Raw genomic sequence first — 18,682 nt, forward strand, 5'->3', positions numbered from 1 at the left:
GGCCGCAGCCGGGCCGTGGGGGGGGGACTCCGCCCTGGGGCGGGGCACCGGGCGCGCATGCGCAGGCCGTGACCTTCCTCACGTGTGCCTGCGGCGGTGCGGTCACTTAGCGTGGACTGTGGAGGAGCTGCCATGGTAAGTGCTCACTACTGTCCCTAGGCCCGCTCCCTGGCTCGGTTCCGCTAAGGGGTGGCGGGACCCGCCGGCAGCACCGCTTTGTGGCTGTGGGCAAGTCGCTGGCCGGGGTCCTTGAGTGGGCCGCGGCCCCGCCGCCAGGCGCGGGAGTTTCTTCAGGCTGACGGGGATCGGTGGCGGCCTAGTCGCGCCGAGCTGAGCCGCGGGAGGGAGGGAGGGAAGGAAGGAAGGAGACGGCGACGCGGTGGCCGTGCGTTAGCAGGGGCTGCGCCCCGCGGGGTCTGAGGCGCCGCAAGGTCGTGCAGCCCGCGGGGGGTGAGCGGTTACTCCGCAAGCGCGAGGCTGCGGACGGGGGCCGCATCTGGCGGGAAGGGAGCGGGGCGCAGAGCCTGGGGACAGAAAGGAACCCGTCAGTGCTGCGGGCTTGGGTGCTCAATGTGGTTTTCGTAATCTTTTATAGAGACCTTGCAGGGGAATGGGGTGAGGGCAGAGTTGCGGTCGCTATTGCAGTAATACTTAATTCTGCAGTCTTGCTAGCGTGAGAAAATAGCATTTCTTAGTGTAGAATGCTCACGGTCATGAGCCTGGCTGCTCGTTTCTGTTAAATACAGAACACCTAAAAAGAACACCCAGAATCAGAGATGCCATCGGCACAGGATGAAAGCAGTCATTCTGTGTAATGTTATTGCTGTGGTATAACCTTATTTGGCAGAACACTCCTCTCTCATGTAGCATCTTCATACTCTGCCTGTCAGTTTGTCTTGTCCCAGTTTTAAAGCATGTCTGTGTGCGCTGATGAGCCATCAGTAAAGGGCACGTGGATGCCATGCCCTTGTTTCTGGCTGTTTCTGTGCATGTGGGCTCTGGGTACCTGTCCAGCAGAGCCCTGTCTTCGTGTGACTTGGCAACCTGCCTAAATCAAAGCAGGTTCCTTCTTCCTAACCCCTGCTTGTTGGGATTCAGTGCTTGCATTTAGCTGGTGCATGGGAGTTAGGCTGCTCTTCCTGAAATACAGACAAGTGGCAGTAAGTAGTTACAAAAAAAACTCAAAATCAACCCAAAAACCTCAAACACCAAAACCAACAACTCAACAAGCACCACCAACCTCCCCCCCATCTCTACTTCAGCGGAGGCAGACACTGAAGCAATGAAGACAGAAATATGCCTACATTCCTCTTTTTAGGGGCCAAAGCTAAAGGTCCTTGTAAAGCTGCAGTCTGTTTGTAGCAGTCAGTACGAGTGACGCCACTCTCACTGCAAACTTGGGGCTGTGTGAAATGCTGAGGCTTGAAAGTACCCAGAGAAGACTGACATGAGGTACCTGGCTAGACTTTAAAAACACAACTGTCCCAAAGGGTCCTAAATCTGGTTGTCAATTGAGTAAATATAGCTCGTATAATTGATAATTACCTTCACCATCCTGTAGTGACTGAGGTCTTGGGATTAAAACCCATGGAGCTTTTCAGGCAGAGGAAGAGGCAGCTGCTCCATGTGGTGCTGGTTCATTTCCCAGCTTCAGTACATCTTCCTGGGAATTGTCAGGATTGCCCAGCATCTGCTTGTGTCTGCAGCAATTTCTGATGCAATCAAAGGTGGCCTTTGCATGCTACTATTAATAAAGCTTTCTTAAACTGAAAAAGAGACATCAGTTTGTTCTGTTGTAGTGTTCCTCTTGTTTCACTGTAAATTACTCCCACAGGCAGGAAAAGCCTTTAGGAAATTCCTTCCCCTCTTTGATCGTGTTCTGGTCGAACGATGTGCGGCTGAGACAGTAACCAAAGGAGGCATCATGATTCCAGAAAAAGCTCAAGGGAAGGTGCTACAAGCAACAGTAGTAGCAGTTGGATCGGGAGCCAGAGGAAAGGTAAATATCCTGAGGCATTACATTTGGGTTGGATTAGTAATGGTGTGGTGGTAGCTGGAATATCATCATAAGGAAGGAATGGCTGCAGTGTAAGTGTAGCAGTGGCTCACTGAAATGGGTGACTGATGACTGAAGTTGGAAGTACAGATTCAGGGAGGAGGTAGAAACCTCAAATTCTCCTGACTGGCTCTGGCCTTGAATTTCAGCATTCCTTGGATTGTTTGTAAAATGGAAAATACCTGCCTTTTAAACTGCACCACTTCTCAGCCAAAACCTTGGAGCACCAGCAGCCTTCTGTGTTAAAACAATTACATGCCTGAATTCCTGTGAGTTGCGAGCAGGGTGGAATTCCACAGTGCAGCATTCACTGTCTGGTGCTGTGTCTGTAAGGATCAGGTTTACTGGACAAAATAAAATCAGAAATCAAAATAAATGTGTCAGATACTATTTTTTGCTAATTTTGCATGTTGAATATGCATCTGTGATCATAAAAAGACACTGTTTTCACTTCACAAAGCCACCAGTGGCTGTGGGCCTCAGCATCAGAAGGTGTTTCCCCAGCAAAGCAGTGTTCAGTTAGAAGTGATAGTGTAAAACAGGTTAAATTTCAACTTGGCTATGTTGACTCAGCCTTTGTCTTTACTCTGGGTTCTTCCATACATGTCATGCTGGTTTGTGTCATATCTGATTCTAAACCTTTGTATTATGAAATGGTGCTAATATTTAACTAATATGCTAATGATTCCTTTATACTGCACAAATACAATTAGATTTAATCAGGTGTTTCTAAACAATTGATTCATTAGCAACAGTGGCAAGTTGATCTCGGTAAGAGATTGGAAGGTTTGTCTGACTGGCATTTGGGAAAAATTAGCCTTGGCTACAGAGTATGGACATGGACTCTCCCTTTATTTGAGAAGTGGGTTTCTTGGTCTGTCAATTTCTGAGGTTTCCTGGGTGGTTTTCTTTAAGTGAAATCCTACTTTGTTTGTCAAGGAAAGACCTCACAGTTGTATTTGTACTCAAAAATAAATGAAAACCAGTTATATACCCAAAATCACTGTGGGTCTGCTGCCTAAATATTGCAGGACTCCCATGCTTGACAACTGACTGGTGGCTTGGTTTCCTAGTACACCTGGGTATGCTAGTTTCATTGCACAATGAAAATAGAGTTGTGATCTCCTGAGTGCTTTATATGTGGATGGTTCGCTGTTGTTTGGAGGAATTCTGTTACATCTGTCTGTATAGTGTAAAACTAAGGCTTTCTTTTTTTCTTTCAGAATGGTGAGATTCAGCCAGTGAGTGTAAAAGTTGGTGAAAAGGTTTTGCTACCGGAATATGGCGGTACTAAGATTGTACTAGAAGATAAGGTGAGTATCCCAGCTTCGTGAATGCAGTGTAAGCTGGTTTCCAGAATGTCGCACTGCTGGTGATAAATCCTGTAGTTACTTCATAGTGTCAGCAGCATCCAAGAAATGCAGTGGTTGGTATTTGAATGGGAGCAGCTTGATTCAGCCAGCCTCTGGTACTTGTAGTACTGACTACTTCCACCCTGGCTTAAAAGGAAGTAACCAAGGAAACTTCTGGCCTGACCTTTGCTGAGTAGATGAAGTGGCTCCTCATGCCAAGCATGTATTAGAAGGAGCCCAGAAAGGCTTTGAAATTGCTGAGGGTATCCTAGCTTTTGCCAGAGAAAGTTTATGTAACTGTCTTCTAATAGTTCTTGTACTTCCTACTACTAAAACCAGTAACATGGTAGCTTTCCCAAAGGAGAAGAGACAGAAGGAGCAGAAACACCTGTTCAAGAAGTCAATGTGTGGAGCTAATCTTGGTTAGCTCACTTTTGATTTTGCACTTCATGACTGTGGTAGCCCTGACTTCAGAACAAGACAAACAAACCAGCCCATACAACAGGCACTAATGTTCCTTTTCCTTGCAGGACTACTACCTGTTCAGAGATGGTGATATTCTTGGGAAATACGTGGACTAAACCTGCTGCAGCATCAGTCATCCATTCCACTAAAATGCTGAAATTTTTCTTTCATCATGTAAATAATGTCCTTTATTTTATAGTAAACAGGCATTGAGTCTCTGAAATAGCTTGTGATCTCACTGTAATGATGGAACGCAAATAAAAACATGTACAGTCAGAAATCAGTTGCTCTTGCTTGAGTTCCACTGGACAGTGAAGGTCAGACGACCACCAACCAGCCTTAATTATTCCAAACAACATCATTTTATATCCTTATCTCTGTACTGAGAGTGTAAAGGTCTTTACAATAAACTTCTAAAACTATTCTGCTTCTGTCTCAGTTTCTGCTGTTGCTCAGTGAAACTGAGTCTCAGTTGTTCAATGCACTCATCTCTCTGAAACACTTCAATTGGAGTGATGCATTGTTTTCCCTAAACTTGCATGGAATTGGGAGACGAGTTTAAAATGGTTAACATACAGATGCAATGGTGAAGGGACCTCCAGCTGCCCTCTCTTGTACATCGAGCTTTAGCTTAAGATAACATGTTTAACTCCTGTTTTAGCTACAGCTGAGAGGCTGTATACCCACAAAGAGCCCTGCCATGAACAGGTTGTCTCACAGCCATCTGAAAGCAGCTTGGTACTATTCATACCCATGGGTTTTTTTTACATCGTTCTCACTGAATTTTGCCACTAGAAAGCCAGTAACTTCCGTCAAGCACTGGGCTGCTGATGCTGGTTTTTTAAAGCATGCTTCTTCACTAATTGCTATCTCAGGCCAGGTCTCCAACTTTCCCATAACTTCAGCTGACAAATTGAATTTCCTTTATCCTTAATGCAACAACATTTCTAAATATCAAGACATTTATTTAAGTAATGCTGAAGCAATCACATTTGCTTACTTGCAACCCCCTTATCTTGCCTTGGAAAAGGATTCAAGGTTGCTTGTGTAGGAATACACAAACCTAGACTTTATACCCTGTGTTCCTAGTGATGCTTTCAGAGTTGGTATGTATACATTGATCTAGTGCATTCTAAGAATGTACTCTGCATTGAGATCTGATCCCATCTTAGGTGAAATAAATGAGCATATGACTTACTGCTCCTGAAACTTCAATAGCAGGAGTTAAGTGGTAATTCTTTCTCCTTTCCATTGAAGGTGCTACAAAATTAACATTGCTAGATACAGTAAAAGCCTTACTTGGGAGGTAGCAGGAAAGGACTGTAATGAAATACATTTTTCAGAGCTTGAGTAGCTGCAGTGGGGGGCTGCAGCTTTGACATATTCTGAAACAAGGTATTTTCCGCCAGGGCAGTTTTAGGCTCTTCCCCACAGCAGTAATAAACAGCACAGAGGTGAGCTAGAGCCACTTTTCTACTTAGATAATCCAGTTAATCACCCACCCACTCCCTTGGGAGCTACCGTGTTTGACAGTCTTGGCTATCATGTCTTTTGCTTCCCAAAACTGGGGTGTGCTGCTGGTTACCACCTACCTACTGCAGAGCTGTAGGCAAAGGTCACACAGTTCAGGTTGTTAAAAACCACTGAATGATCACAGGTTGGACAGAGCCTTGGGTGACATGGTCTAGTGTGAGGTGTCCCTGCCAATGGCGGGGGGTTGGAACTGGATGAACTTAAGGTCCTTTCCAAATCAAATAATTTGATGTAACTACCAGGGAAGTTGTTATATTAAAATACATGTTTTAGTATAAAAGGCCTACCTCTTCAAACCTGCCCTGCTGCACCTTTACTTTAGCTGCAGCAATGCACAGCTGAACCTTACCACACTACCAGCATCCTGAAAGACAATTGATTGTGTAATGAAATGCAAACTGATTGGGAAGCATTATCTTGCATGATAAGGGAGGTATGCGGCTGTAGTCACATACCAAAGAGGGGGAAGATATTTAACATACTTACAAATGGAAACTAGACCCCATCCCAGTGAGAATCAACTCCCAACAGAGAAACATTTAGTCCTTTCAGCATTTCTTTCAATGATGTCTTCCAGAGATACGAATTACATGGGATCCCCACTCAGCAAATGGTCTCATGACATTTGCAGTTCTTGAAGAGGAGGCACTACAAGCTGTCAGGGTGCCACCTGAGGCAGTACTTCCTCCCTTACCTCCACTTGCTGTTCCTCAGCCGAGGTAGCACCCCTGTACCAGCCCTCTCCCCAGTAGGATCACAGCGAACTCCAAATCCATGCAGCAGTGCTGCCAAGTGCCCACCACACAAGCTTGTCTCCCCCCAGGTCTACCCCAACCATGCTTGCAGCAGCTTGGTATGTTTATTCAATAAGCTGTTTTGTGTGGCTATATCCGCTACTGTTCACATAATTGATTAAGCACAAAAGTCACATTTTCCTGAAAGCTTTCATGGGAATAAGTAATTTATGGATGTAGATAAAAAGCAAACCCAAAGTATTCCTCGGCCTAACCCAATGAAGGACATACATGAACATTTGCTGGAATGGTAAACAGAACATTTCATTCTTGCACCACAAGGCTATCACTGCAAGGACAAGGTAACTGTTACACAGCCAAGGTGGTCCATCTGCTTCTACTGTGCCCTAGTCCATGAGGGAATGCCAAACTCTAGACCCCTCTGGTTCTGTATATCAATCATAAATGCTCTTTGCTGTGTCATTCCTGGAGGAATTTAGACTTCTTTATTCCCTGTTTTCTACTCCAAAGCTTCAATTTTGGTTAAAATGTTATATATTGCCCTACCTCCTTCTCGGGGTGGATACAGCCCTTCCCAGCCTCTCCTCAGGCTGTCTGAATCACAAGGAAACAAGATGAACTCCATCTACCTCCATTCATTTTCTTTCTTAACATTTCAGAACCACCATTAGCAGCAGCTATACTGTTTCCATAAAACCTTTATCATCCTCATTGTTATCTTGCTATACTAAGAAAAGGTTGAAACCTTTACACACCAGTAGAGGAGAAGGGAAGGTCAGATCCCTAACAGCACAGGAATAGGCAGTAAGATTTTGGCTAAATATTCCATTTTTCACCCTCAAAGGTCTTGAGGCAATGAGGACCAGGTGAAAACCAAACAAAGTTGATCACGTTTTGTTTAAAGCCAACTTGACATCCAATAAAACAGAAACAATGAGAAGCTTCCAGAAATACCGGGTTAAATATCAAGGGACAACTCAATAGATCAACAGACTTTAACATCTTCATTAACAAGCACTGCACATTTCTTTCCCGTTTCTGCAAAGCAGCTGCAGATTGAGCTAACAGATATTTATCTCTGGGGGGTATTTCTTCACAGCCAGATTTATTTCTATTTTAGAAGCAAGATGTCCATGAAATTAAAGTCAGGGACAAATGGAAATGTCAAATCCTCAACTCCTCTGTTGTTTAGATTACAGTTAAACCTTGAGTTTGGTGACAGAAAAAGTAAAGCCAAAACAACAAAAAAGCAAATCCAAACAAGCTGCTGAATTTTAAAGGACTTAAATTTTAAAGACTGCTGGAATTGCTTTTATTTTAGAGCTGGCTAATAGCAATCTCATAAATTCTCATGAATCATAGGATGGTTTTGGTTGGAAAAGGGCCTTCAGATCCTCTAGTGCCAACCCCCTGCCATGGGCAGAGAAGTAATAGGCCATTTGTACCCTCTGTTTTCTTTGCCCCAATTTCTCCCGAGGTTATTCACCTTTCCATGGTTTCTTACACAAACTGCTGAGTAGAGTTTCACCACAGGTCAAACAGCTAACATTCTGGGGCAGGAATGCTGACCAGCAGTAAAAATGTAACTAATGCAAACCCAACTGGGTGCCTGCAGCTGGACTGCCCCCTTTGTGTTACAGGATAACGTGAATGGAGCCCCTTAGGTGGGTGCAGGCACCCATGCAGGAGGTGACCCCGTTACCTATTTCTGGTCTCTCGCACATTGCCCAGCTTTCAGCTCTAACTTGACCTCCTGAATAAGGAGACATCCTGCTCATGGCACTGCCTCAGTGAAATACATATTCAAGATGCACTTTCTTTCTGATGAGAAAACCTAATTAGGGATTTTCCAGTGTTTCCAATACACATACGTTGCGCACACTCTAGCTCTCATTGGGTAGAAGGGAGAGGTTTTAACGTGGGGAAGCAAATGAACCCAGTGGGGGGAAACACCCAGAGTGCATCCTGTAATGCAGTGGAAGTAGGAGCAGCATCAGGTACCAGCACTCTCCACTGTTCAGGAATCAACATTGAACTGCAGCTATTTACTTGCTGATTGTCTCTCACATCTCTACCTTGGCGCTGCATCATTCTTGCTCATAGAATTAGTTCACCCTTCCTTACTTATTCTGTACTCCTACACTGTATTACATTTGTCCTTATTCGCACTGCTTATCCCTTGGGAACAGAACAGCTTCCAAAACATTTTCTTCTCACTTATCCTACAGAGCTAACAACTGACTCGAGCCTTCCAAAGTCTCTGCTTGCTTCTAACAGTGCCCAGTTTATCAGACATCTCTCAGCTAACAGTGCCTTTTTATGTTTTCTTCCCAAATACAGTCAACACCTGACACAGGAAACCTTGAAACTGAAGCTGTTTTCCATTACCACAGCAGCCTGTGACCTCTGCACACCAGTCACAAGGCTGTCAATCCCGCCTTTGAAGACCTTGGAAGACTTCAGGCCTGCTTTGTTTGAAGTATTTTGTCCCAAATCACTGTTGTTGGGCGAGTTTTTCAAATTCGTTATTCTTAGCATTAGCAAATACGTATCTTTAATCTAGGGCTTAAGATATTTTGTAAAAATCCCAGCCTTATGGTTTACACTGTATGAAATGCCACAGCCTCAGTTGTGTCGTGCAGATGGAGGACTGACCTTGTGGGAGCGCACACGGTCAGATGCCGACAGTGCGGTACTGATGAAACGGGCTGAAACCTGAAGAACGCATTTCCTCACCAACCACTCAGCTCATTCACCTCAGGGACTTCATCTCACCAGCCCAACAGCTCCGCTCGCCGCCCTGCAGCCCAGCGTGGAGCCGGCCTCACGCTCACCCGGGCGAGGCACCGCAGGACACAAAGCGACAGGAACCACCATTAAAGCTGTCCCCATCTCCCGGGGCAGGGGAAAGGGGGAAAAGGAGGGGAGGTTGTTCCCCACGAGTACAGGGCTCACAGATCTGCTTTCCAAGGGAGCCGTCCCGGGCAACCGGCGAGCTTCCCGCACGGCTGTCCGGCGCCGCCCCGCGGCAGGAGCGGGAACAACACCCGAACGGACCGCTCCGAAGGCCGAGGGAGGGAAGCGGCTGTCACTATGGTCATGGCGGAGGGGACGGCAGTGCTGAGGAGGAACAGGCCGGGCACCAAGGCCCAGGTGAGATGTCGCCGCCGCCGCCAGGCCGGTGCGCGGGGACGGGCAGCTCCGCCGCAGAGGCGCCGGGCCCGGCTGGCGGTCGGGGTGTCGCCGCGGGTCTCGCCGGGCCTACCGCGGCCCAGCGCTGGCCGGTGGGGCGGGCTGGGGCGGCGGGCCCCGCTCCGCGGGATCGCTTTGTTCCGCGCAGCCGGGCCGCGGCCTGGGCGAGTTCCGGCGGCAGGGGAGCGGGCCGGGGGTCGTGGCTCTGCTTTCTCTGCCGGGCGCGGTGAGAGCGGTCGCTGCGGTACCACCGCGTCCCCTGCCCCCAGCCCGCACGTTTCGGTCGCTGTGCTTCCCTCGGGTTTCCAGGCTCCGGTTCGGCGGGCAGAGCCGTGCGGCGTTCCGGAGCGCGGTGGCTGGCGTTGGCCGTGGGACGCCGGTAGCCGCGGTAGCGTGAGAGCTCTTGTGGAATGACCGGGTGTTGGCTGAGGCGAAGCGCTGCTCCTGGGGCCCGGGGCTTCCTGCAGGCAGGGTGTTGTTCTGACAGCCACCGTGTGTGACTGCTGTTGCTGTTCAAATGCTGGGTCCGGATCGAGCTGAGCGAGGCCCCTGTATGATCTGGGAGTGTGGGCTGGGAGTTCTGCACCGTCACACAGGCGATAGATACCTGGCCTGCGCATCAGGAGAGACAAGTCATCCTTCCCTTGCGTAACCTGCGCTCCCGGCCGGCGAGAGAGCGCTTCTGTTCGTAGAAATTAAGGTATTTCTGTGCTTTCAAGGCCGTCGTGAAAAGGTGCATCTCAAACACGTAACCTGCGGGTTTTAGATAGTGTCAGAGGTGTAATCCTCTGTGAGGCCTTTATGCTCACACTCTGGTGAGGAGAGCTCATGGTCAGAAACAGCAGCGTATGACACAATGCTTTTGAAAAAATGCATCTCTTCTATGCTTTGTCGTAAGGTACGGAGGTAAAATTAATGCACAGCCTTGTACATGGGTTCACTCTGTACATGTTTAATCTGTGAAGGAAACAGAACATTGTGTGCCTTTGATAAATCTGGGGTATTCTGAAAAATAAGCTGGTAAACCGGACATAGACCTAGGTTTGGTCTGTTATTCTGTTAAGAGTTCATGTAGGTTGAAGAATTTTGTGTATAGTGATGCAATCATATAGTTAAAAAATCTATATGGCTGTATTTAAATTGTTAATTTTGGATGGCGCTGTGGTATGGCTATTCTGTATGCAAATACAGTTAGTGGTATTTCAGCAGAATGTGTTCACTCTAGATATGTTCTCTGGACATGAGACTATTGTCTCAAGAATAGATTGCTAAGCTTCACAGCTGGAGCATTTCCATCCAGTCACTGTGTCTGCTAGGATGGCTGTGGCCAAGTAACAAATACACCATCTGGGATGATGGTAGCTGCAGGTAGATGTGAATTCCTGCAGAACACTGATGGATCTGAGGTGAAACTTCAGGAGGGTTTTATAATTAACAATATTAAACACTGTGGGTTAGCACAGCTGATAGCCATCCAGTTATGCAGCTACTGGCTGTACCAAGAGGGGTAGTACCAAGTTAGACCAACGCTGCGTTACATTACCTGAGTTCAGAGGTGTTTTTAGTGGTGTGTTACTACTAGAACGTACTGGGATTTTTAGTTTCATAACCATTGTACAATGCTGCTCTCTGCAGACCTCTTTTCTTCCCCAGGCTTACATGGTCTAACATGTGAAATGGGCACTGCATGCATTAAAGAATACAGGCCATAAAGGTGCTGCAGGAAGATGCAGGGGACAGATGATGAAGACCATATGCCAAGACTTTAACTTCAAGATGTTCCAGTATTGTAACATTAGGAACATAAGTCCCTGTTCTTGCCAAGACTCTGTGCTGCTTCTGTTCAGATGTAGCTTCCTGGAATTGTATAAACTACATCTATTTTCCTGCATGTCCAAGCTTACTGTAGGCTGTGTGCTTTCCTTCTTCTGCCTCCATGTTTGTTAAATTAGGTTAAACTTTTCCTTTTAACAGGATTTCTACAATTGGCCTGATGAATCCTTTGAAGAAATGGATAGCACATTAGCTGTTCAGCAGGTATTCTTCCTTTTGTGGAATGTTGTTATTAAGTTCAGTTTCCCAAGTTTCGTATCTTGGTGAAAACCCGTAGAACACAGGGTATGCGCTGTGTCTGCTCAGAATTGTGTTGAACAGAAGTGAATTTCATAAGTACCCTACACAGATTTTAAAGGAAGGAGTTATCAATTGTGTATGCATAAATAACTCTTAATTCCCATGTCTGGTTTAAACAAAGCAGGTTAAAGAAAATAGTGGGGGTTCCTTTGTTTTGGGATGGATGTTGCAAAAAGCTGTATAATTCACCCATTCTTTTACCTTTTCTAATTGAGCAAAGGCATTTTGCAGATCTGGCTTTTTTTTTTTTTATACCAGTTTTTATACCCTGCCCGTCTACTTCTTAATTTTTAACCTGTCAGTCACTCCTTAAGTAAAGAGAAAAAGTAAGAAAGATGTAATGCCCTAAATACACAGTATTACTATAATTGCCACAAGATCGCCACTTATTCTCCTCCCCTTTCCTAGTATATTCAGCAAAACATAAGGGCAGACTGCTCCAACATTGATAAGATCCTTGAACCTCCTGAAGGCCAGGATGAAGGTGTATGGAAGTATGAACATTTAAGGTGAGAATCCATCTTTTGTCAACATAAGTGTCCTGATTCTAAGTTTTGTTCATAGATACTGAGTCTTTTTGAATATGACAAATCAAAAGAAACTTAAATGAACCTTGATATTCCTACTATTAAACATTATTATACTTTGGTATTGATTATTTTCTGAATTCCTTGTTCTTAAGGTTTATGATGTGCTCTGATCTAGTGTTTTTTTTAAAGGTTTTGAAGAAAATGTTTGTACCTCACTTCAGAAGTTGTATTAGCGTGTTTTGAATGTGAAAATACAGTCATGAATTTCCATGGCAACCTTCTCCTAGTATCATCAGTTTTTCATCTTCAGTAACTGGGAATGTGATTTCCAGATGCTCCCAGTGCTTCTGAAACTTGCGTTAGGTGGGAAAGCAGGAGTACCTGTGTCTCACGGTTCTTTACCTAGTTGTAAGGAAACCCAAAACTTTTTGTCTTTCTTCAGTTTGTTTTATGCAGTGTAACAAATACGTTCAGCCTTGATAGTTTGTGCCTGAAAGTCTTTTTCAGTTGTAGTGTAGGTTTACACCTTATTAGTACGTGTGTAGTAATCCTTTTTTCCTGGCATTACTTTAGTATCCTTGTGTCCTGATTCTTTTTTGATAAATACAAATTGCCAAATACACTTTCAGGAATAGGAATAGTTCTAAGCTACCCCTAGATTTAAATATCTTGTCTTTTTGCCTCCTGTTTTGTTTTTCTCTCCTCTGCTCTGGAATAGTTGCAGTAGATGCAGAGAATCCTCAAAAGTGTAAAAGGTGTATATGTATGATTTCCTCCGTCCTTCACATACACCACTTAAAATCACTGTAGATTCACAGGAGTGACTGGTCACTAAATATTTGTTGCTTTTGGAAAATTCATCCAGATTTTCCTGCAGGATGGAGGGGTGGATTCTCTGAAGTTGAAGAATGCACTTTCAGGTACATTCCAGTGAAGGCAGGGTTTCTCAAAGCCCACTCTATTAATGATCTGTGATGGGGCTTTAGCCACTTGATTGACCTGGAGGAAGAATATCCTACAAAGATGAAATGCTCCAGCTGTCTGAATTTAAACCATTCTTAAGAAACTGATTTTAGAATCATAGAATCATAGAATAGTTAGGGTTGGAAAGGACCTTAAGATCATCTAGTTCCAACCCCCCTGCCGTGGGCAGGGACACCTTACGCTAAAAATTATGCTAACATTTTCTTGAAGTGTTCCTCATTTTAGCCTGAGGTAGTGCTTTCTTCCCTAACAAAGTTGGGATCTGAAACACTTCCACTAAATTATTTGTTAAGCTCAGCCTCTACTCTCAGGTAAGAATTAAACTGTAATAGTTTTGCTGAGTACAAATTGCTGGTATGAATTCTGTTTCTCTCAACCTCTAGTCCTTTTATAGCGTGTCAATTCCTAGCCTATTGCCTGGTCAGGTGTGACAGCTGATATTATTTGATAATATCCATTAAGTATATTTTTCATGTGCTGTTGTATTTCTTCCACTTCACAAGAATCCCAAACTGTTAAGGTATCTGTGACAATCAGAATGTATCACCTTGGTTTTTATTAGATGTTTCCAGTAGAAAACCAAATTGATTTTGATGCTGCTACGTTCATTATTTTTTAGGCAATTCTGCCTTGAGCTCAATGGACTAGCTGTCAAGCTGCAGGTAATTCTTTTCTTGATGTTTCTATGTTGTATGAGGGAGGAGACTGTGTTTTTGTATTGTAAGATGCGGAGTTTGCAGAGCTTTCATCTAAATTTATACACACTGACTTAAGCAGTGGTTTGAGGTAAGAGTCTTTTAGGGCTTTAAAGGGGCAAAACTCCCTTTTTGGTGGGGGACAGGACAAGAAAGTGATTTGAAAAGATCAGCCCGTTTTTTGCTGTTGGGTGGTTTTCATGACTGAACAATTGTTTTAACAGAGTGAATGTCACCCAGACACATGTACTCAGATGACAGCAACTGAACAATGGATTTTTCTTTGTGCAGCTCATAAAACTCCCAAAGAGGTATGGATGTGTTCTGGAAAACTGACCCTATTGATGTAGGATTGTCTGTTACAGTTCTTTTGTTCATGTGGAGACAATTATAGTAGCTCCTTAGTCAAACTGACAGTTTATGTGGGCTAAGAATATCACTTAAGGTTTTCTTCTTTCCCATTCTGTAGTGGTTATGAAAGAACGGGATGAGGTAGGAAAAAACTGCTTTTTAACACAGTATTAGAGACTTCGCATATTCCCCTCTTTTGTTCTTTAACTGGTGTTGAGATAGCCTGGAACTGAGTGGGAAAAGGTCTTTGTTCAACAGAAAGAAGAGTACATGCTGAGAATAGGGTGTCCTCTTCAGACTTTGGCCTCAATCCATAGCACTAGGCATGTGAGCCTGACACTGAGAGTGGCTGCATGTGCACATTGTTGGGGGAGTTACTCCTAAAAGGTAGCGGAGTCGTAAAAATCCTGTATGTCAGTTGGGGTATCAGCGTGGCAGTAGCTTGTCCAGTTACTTTAATTTTGTTCTGATCTCCTGTTGAAGCACTTGATACAGCTTTATTTTTCCTTGTCCTTCAGAAGGTCTGTCTCTGTCGCTGTTGGTTATGGTGGCAGGGCAGTCTGACATATTTATCTTTGTATTTCCCCTTCCAGAATAAGGTATTGGTTTTTTTTTTAACCTTAGCCTTTTGCTTTGTTTTTGTTTTGTAGTTTCCTGAGATGACTTATTTAGCTCTGAAGGCCAACTTCTTTTCCACTCCTTCCTCTAACGCTCGTTGCTACCAAGTGTATTGGCATGCACTCAGTCTGTTTTATTCAGCTAGGCTGGAGAATTTCAGGCAGCTTTTTCTCTCTCAACATGCACCAGTCACCTGCTGTTTTCCATATCAATAATAGCTATCAACTAATGGTCAGATAGTGGGTGATGCAACCTGCTGACAAAAATCTGCAACTGAGAAGTCCTTCCTGAAACTGGGGAATGGCAAAATGTACAGACATTCATTCCTGTGCTCTCAGCCTGTCTCAGATTGTTACTTTCTTCCTTCTCTACATGTACTTTATTGCAGAGCCAGGACTTGAACTCTTACTATGCTTTTTGGTTATCTGTTAATTTTGGTTTTCTTTGCCGAGGCAAAAAGCATTGATAAACTTAGGTTCAGGTTTGGTTGGTTGGTTGGCTTTGTTTTGGGTGGTTTTGGTTAAGTTTTTTTTATAAGGTGTTAATATAGCCTGTAAAATACTGACTCTGTATGGGAAACAAATGGACTGGCGAGGTAATGATTGTCTTTCCTTTAAGGGGTGTATGTATTATTATACAGATTTACTTCATGAGATGCATGAAATTCACTGCTCATGCACAGTCACATTTCCATAGTAACTTTTTTCTTGATTGATTCACATGGGTTGTGAAAGAGAGAAAAGAAATGGCTCGCCTAAGGAAGAAGTGGAGTTAGACCTTCAGAGAAGCCATGTGAAACTTCTGGGAATAAAAGCATCAGGAAACATAATTAAAATGCTTCTCTTTCAACAAGCTATATGACAGCATCATGCACACACTCATACATGTGTTCACTTACTGTCTCTTTTTGTAGTGTCCTGCTATAGACTACACCAGACACACACTTGATGGAGCTGCATGTCTCCTGAATAGCAATAAATATTTCCCCAGCAGGTAAAAATGCTTTCTCTTGGGAGGAGGGAGAGAGGGAGGGAATGGGTGGTACCTAGCCACTTAGGAAGTATATTGAAAGGCATTTTTCATGGACTGCTACTGAAAGCATGTCAAGTCCTGCATGTGTCACTTGGTGGTAGGCCTGTTGTCACATTTAAGCCAAGGAGGAATTCCTTGCCGTTTACTGGAGCTGATGGGTCCTTCTTAGGTGGGAACTGCTTCACTAGTACCAGTGTTAGGGGGCTTCCAGTGGTGTAGTGCCAACCTAAAGAACAGGATGGCTTTTAGAGAGACACAGTGACTCAGAGGATGCTACAGCACCGAAAGCCTCCAGAAGCCAACACCAATTCACTGTGGGACATCAGTGACCACAGAATACAGAGATGGAGCGTACTTGATGGGCAGCCCGCATGTTGTCTCATAGAAACCTAACTGGAGAAGTCAAAATTGTGCTTATCTAGGAATCCAGTATTGCAAAGGAGATACAATAGGAAGTCTTCTTCCCTTTGCCCATCAGTGCTAGAAACCAGTAGTACAGCCTTTAGCAGAATAACGAGTGGTGTTTAACTAGAGGCAAAACCTTGCAGAGTATGACTTTTAAATATGCAGTACGTACTGACATTTCTATTTTCCTTCCAAAAAGAAGCAACTGCAGACACAGGTATCTGTAACACTTAAGTCTAAATTACAAATGGAATTTTCTAGTATAGTTTAACAATCAGAATTCGTGTCGACATGTATCTTAGTCGTCTTTTTGGTAGAGCTGTTTTGTAACCTCTGTCCTGGTGCTTACAGGGTTAGCATAAAGGAATCCTCTGTAGCCAAATTAGGATCGGTGTGCCGAAGGATTTACAGAATATTTTCACATGCTTATTTTCATCACCGGCAGATATTTGATGAATATGAAGTAAGTAGTTTTAAATTACATCCTGGAGGAAGGGCATTTACTGAAGTAATAACTGTGGTGTAACTGTATTACATGCTTTCTGATAGTCCTAGCAGAAGATCTGCGTTCAAGTGAAGTATTGATTATAGTAGATGACAGTTTTACAAGAACTGAATTGCTATGTTATACCTATATATAACAATGAAAATTAATTTGTAGAATTAGTTTACCCAGTTATGGTTTCATTTGGATGAAAGGTCAGAATTTGAGAGTTTTTCTAGAAACAACTCAAATTCATCTTGGTTTGAAGATTCCTGAATGTATGCCAGCGCTTGGTGTAGTTAGTACTGCTTATAGGTGTATGGTTCCTGTATGTATGTCACACAACAGTTAAGGAACTGTAAAACTCCAAAGAAACAGTAACTGGTGTCAGCTTGTGCACCTCCAGGAACTGCCAACTTGTTTTTTTTATGGAAAAGTAGAAACTTCCAGATAGAAAGGATGTATTGGGTATAGCTGGAGGAAGAAGAAACCTTTGCCAATCTCACTTAAGGCTGCTGGAATAGCTATGGGAGGGCTGTGCCCTGGTCTGTTGAGGATAGCATATGTAAGAGGGGTTCCACAATACCTTAACATTCTCTTTTGGAGAGTGATCAGGACTACACTGAAATTTGAATATATTCTTGTCCAAGTGCTGCGGAATGGAGCTGTGACTTCAGCCTGAACTTCAGCAGGGTTTTTTGTTAATTGCAGTAACTATAAGCAAAGCAGTAAAGGAAAGATTTAAAAGAAGTAATATAAATCTACCATTTCAGCATTACTATGTCTAAGACTTGGAAATCTAATACTCACGTATAAGCAGATTTTTTTTAGTATGTCCTGCTCAATTGTTTAAAATATTCCTTCTGTATATATTGTTTTTCCCCTTTTTTCACCTCCAGAATGAAACATTCTTGTGTCACCGGTTCACTAAGTTTGTGATGAAGTACAACCTGATGTCCAAGGATAACCTGATTGTACCCATTTTGGAAGAAGAAGTGCAAAACTCAGTGTCAGGGGAGAGTGAGGCATGATGGGAATGGCAGTACAGAGCCTGTACCGAATATAAAGCAAACATTAATTATGTACTGTATATATCATTTTAGACACTTCAATCACGTATCCTCATAGCTTTGTTTAGTATACTTTTTGTATGCTGTGTGCATTGCCTTTTAATATGGGAAATACTTTAAGTTATTCATGAGCTGTATATTCATCAATGTGGCACTCATGGTTTTTAAATAAAAGTAGTAGTATCTGTTTATAATGCCTGTTAATAAAAGAATTTACAGTTCTCTAAAACTGCTGCTAAACAATCATTGAATCACAATCCTGAAGATGTGTCTGATTGGGTGGGAATAAAGTGAGATTAAGATTTCACAGCAAGCCATTTTTAATGCAGTAGCTATATTAAGTCTTAGTTCAAAGATTATTACCTTAAATATATAATTCTGCAGGAAGCTTCTTGCAATGTAGCTTATTCCTAATTTAGCTTCTATTTTTTTAAAATGGCTTTGAAGATTTACTTTTTGGATGTGCATATTCCTGTATGTGTATATCCAAATACTAATAGGATCTATAGTACTAGTAATACCAAAAGGACAATTTTCACTTGCTATTGAACATATATATTCTTGCTATACGTCTAACATACTCTGGACTTTTGTAAGCAGAAGAGGTTTGTGTACAGCAGGGGACAGGTTCCGTCCTGCTAAGGCAGACTTCTGCTGATCTCCAGTCCACAACTTCTCTACAGAGTAACTGTGGCAGAGAAGTCAATGGCTTATGCCTGTGTGTATTTATGGCAACTGCTTACAGATTATACCTCATCAATACTTGTGTTACACTACATAACACACTAGATCAGTCTTTGCTTGTATTCCTAGTATAAACCTTCTAAGTATCTGAAATACTGACCCTGATTCTTTGCAAGAATTTTTGTTTTTCTTCATTCACCACAATTATATTCTCTGACAGAAAGATTTGGATTCATGCTTCTGTTCCCTATCTGGTGTTTATTTCAAGTTGTGTTTGCAGATTTGCAATAACTGACAATTTCCATGAGTGCTGCTTAATTGTGTTTTGTCTAGAATGATAGAA

At 43.4% G+C, this 18,682-nt stretch overlaps 1 protein-coding gene across 4 annotated transcripts; it reads left to right on the forward strand.

Annotated features, from left to right (window-relative positions):
• The first annotated feature begins 45 nt into the window (after positions 1-45).
• On the forward strand, positions 46-17,970 carry LOC130604843 (MOB-like protein phocein). Of its 4 annotated transcripts, XM_057419756.1 has the most exons (9): positions 1,701-1,727; positions 1,835-1,999; positions 11,328-11,390; positions 11,895-11,995; positions 13,620-13,662; positions 13,920-14,006; positions 15,578-15,657; positions 16,453-16,564; positions 17,485-17,970. In XM_057419756.1, exons 1-9 carry the CDS (start codon positions 1,716-1,718, stop codon positions 17,614-17,616), a joined length of 795 nt encoding a protein of 264 aa, XP_057275739.1. In that variant the 5' UTR covers positions 1,701-1,715; the 3' UTR covers positions 17,617-17,970. The 4 variants fall into 4 exon arrangements, with proteins under 4 accessions (XP_057275738.1, XP_057275739.1, XP_057275737.1 ...); XM_057419752.1 differs by lacking the exons at positions 1,701-1,727; positions 1,835-1,999 and adding an exon at positions 9,246-9,314; XM_057419755.1 differs by lacking the exons at positions 1,701-1,727; positions 11,328-11,390; positions 11,895-11,995; ... (3 more) ...; positions 16,453-16,564; positions 17,485-17,970 and adding exons at positions 46-135; positions 3,280-3,369; positions 3,939-4,295.
• The last annotated feature ends 712 nt before the right edge of the window (positions 17,971-18,682 follow it).

The sequence above is a fragment of the Pezoporus wallicus genome, unplaced genomic scaffold, assembly GCF_028554395.1.
Source record: "Pezoporus wallicus isolate ANWC-B61680 ecotype Strahan unplaced genomic scaffold, APGP_CSIRO_Pwel_v1 contig_4710, whole genome shotgun sequence".
Taxonomy (NCBI): Eukaryota; Metazoa; Chordata; class Aves; order Psittaciformes; family Psittacidae; genus Pezoporus; species Pezoporus wallicus.

Coding starts and splice junctions, on each gene's coding strand:
- LOC130604843 (XM_057419756.1), top strand. Junction 11,391..11,894: donor GCACATTAGCTGTTCAGCAG/GTATTCTTCCTT, acceptor CCCCTTTCCTAG/TATATTCAGCAAAACATAAG. Junction 16,565..17,484: donor AGATATTTGATGAATATGAA/GTAAGTAGTTTT, acceptor TTTCACCTCCAG/AATGAAACATTCTTGTGTCA.